A 2,500-nucleotide genomic window follows, 5' to 3' on the forward strand; every position below is an offset into this window, starting at 1 on the left:
GTCCTCTCACAGACCGTGACGAGTGTGCAGAAAACCCTAATGTGTGCAGTCCGGGCCAGTGTATGGACACAGTGGGGAGTTACTGGTGCACCTGCCCCAATGGCTACAAGACCACGTCTGCCCCTGCCATGTGCATCGGTGAGGATACAGCTCAGCTGGAGAGATCCTCCCAGCACCGAGGGGCAGGACAAGGATCCACTGAGTGTTTTGGTTTATGTGAACTTTCAGGACAAACTTGTCCTGACTATATAGGAAAACAAGAGAAAAAGAGTTGTACATTTACAGTATTTAGCAGATGTTCTTGACCAGCGACACTTACAATACTGCTTACTTGTCTCCACAGAAGTATCCTTTTATATGTATATATATATATATGGTGTTACAAGACATGGTTGTGCTTACACATTGAACAGAATGTGTAAAACAGATGACTCATGGGGGTTGGTGGGGCTAGGGGCTTAGCTCTGCGTGTCAAGAATGTTTGTCTCATATTTGTTTTTGTTTGTGTGTGTTTAGACGTTGATGAGTGTGAGAGGCAGCCGTGTGGTAACGGAACATGTAAGAACACTGTGGGCTCCTACAACTGCCTCTGCTTCCCAGGATTCCAGCTGTCGCACAACATTGACTGCATTGGTAACGCACAAGCATGCGAAGACACACAATCACCCACAAAAATACACAAAACATCAATGGCATCAGTAGCACACACCCACACATAGACACACGCACACACATAGACACACACACACACACACCTCATGCACACACACACCCAGCCGCCCTCATGACTCAGTGGAGGATCAAATGTGATGATGTTGAAATGTTTCTGGGAAAGCACAGATGTCTGCTGGGTGTGTTTGGCTTTGGACCCAGTGCTTTGCTGGTTCCTCTGTTTGTTAAACCTTCTTCCCTAGAGCCATGCTCACATACACAGCAAGACTGCACTCTCTATCTGTCTCTTTCTCTTTCTCACACTCACTCACTCACTCACTCACTCACACACACACACACACACACACTCACACACAAACCCAAATACCACTTTACAGCGGCATTTAATCTATTTAATCCTATGTTCTATTATTGTACACTATGTGTGCATAATATGTTTGTGTCGTATGTTTTTGTTCAGATGTTGATGAGTGTACCACACAGAGAGTATGCCAGAATGGGAACTGTATAAACACTGTTGGTTCCTTCGTCTGCGTGTGCCAGGAGGGATATGAACTTTCTCCAGATCGTAGGATGTGTGTGGGTAAGAAAGCCACACTCATCTTTTCTTGGTGCCAGTGTTTACCAGCGACCTGATTCAGCACAGCCCCCTCTCTCTCTCTGTTCCCTCTGATTGGCCACTGCCTTTCTCTGTCTCTCCCCTCTGATTGGCCACTCTTCGCAGATACCAACGAGTGTGTTCTCAAGCCCACGGCTTGCAGTCCGGGTACCTGTCAAAATCTGGACGGCTCATTCAGATGCATCTGCCCTCCTGGGTACTACGTGAAAGATGATAGCTGTGAAGGTAAGACTGTTTCCTGTAAAACCAACATTCCCTCCCGCTGCAACCAGTCTGCTTTATGTATTTGGGGTTTTTTTTCAATGTTTTTTTAAAAATCAGTCCAGTATTTAGTGATGTGTTCTGCTCTGTCAGCAGTTATTAGGGAGTGGTATAGTGTGTGTTCACCTCTTAAATATACAGTGAATGGTTGTTGGCTGACAGGTAGATATAGACACTCTGAACCTGCAAGATACACACACACACACACACACACGCACACGCACATGCACACACACACACTTCCACTCCCACTTCACACACACACACACACACACACACACACACACACACATACACACGCACACACACACACACACACACACACACACACACTTCCACTCCCACTTCACATATACATACACACACGCGCTCACACACATGCACACACACACACACTTCCACTCCCACTTCACACACACACACACACACACACACACACACATACACACACACACACACACACACACACACTTCCACTCCCACTTCACATATACACACACACACACATACACACACACAGAGAAACAAGGCATCCACACTCTGACACAATCATTTACATTCTCTGAGTTAGTCAACTTAATGTAACTGCTGTGGTTTGTTTAAACTGGCCCTGTTAAACACTGTCATCGCTGACTGACTTTGAGGTACTTTGCATGTGCCATCTGCAAAAGGACCAGAACAGATAATTACATTTTTGCAGTTATTAGTGTTTACTCTCTTCTTCTCTGTATGTGAGAAGCTGTTCCAGGCAGAACAGTCACCTGAAAGAGGAGGCTTACTGGTCAACTGGAGACTAACGTATCCTTCAAAAATGCTTCCTCCTTTCCTGCAGACATTGATGAGTGTGCTCAGTCTCCGGACATCTGTGTCTTTGGGACATGTGAGAACACTGCAGGAAGCTTCAAGTGCAAATGTCCTGAAGGGTTCCAGCTTGCCTCAAATGGAAAG

The 2,500-nt window shown here is 46.0% G+C and overlaps 1 protein-coding gene across 1 annotated transcript in view; it reads left to right on the forward strand.

Moving 5' to 3' along the window:
• fbn1 (fibrillin 1) overlaps positions 1-2,500 on the forward strand; it is a 63,617-nt gene that overhangs the window by 46,215 nt on the left and 14,902 nt on the right. The window contains exons 46-50 of the mRNA XM_035524858.2: positions 13-138; positions 517-633; positions 1,133-1,255; positions 1,397-1,516; positions 2,385-2,500. The exon at positions 2,385-2,500 is cut by the window's right edge and continues 10 nt beyond it. Of these exons, the coding sequence (XP_035380751.1) occupies positions 13-138; positions 517-633; positions 1,133-1,255; positions 1,397-1,516; positions 2,385-2,500 (602 nt within the window). The remainder of the gene's footprint in view (positions 1-12; positions 139-516; positions 634-1,132; positions 1,256-1,396; positions 1,517-2,384) is intronic.

The sequence above is a fragment of the Electrophorus electricus genome, chromosome 6, assembly GCF_041902795.1.
Source record: "Electrophorus electricus isolate QZ-2024a chromosome 6, ASM4190279v1, whole genome shotgun sequence".
NCBI classification, from domain to species: Eukaryota; Metazoa; Chordata; class Actinopteri; order Gymnotiformes; family Gymnotidae; genus Electrophorus; species Electrophorus electricus.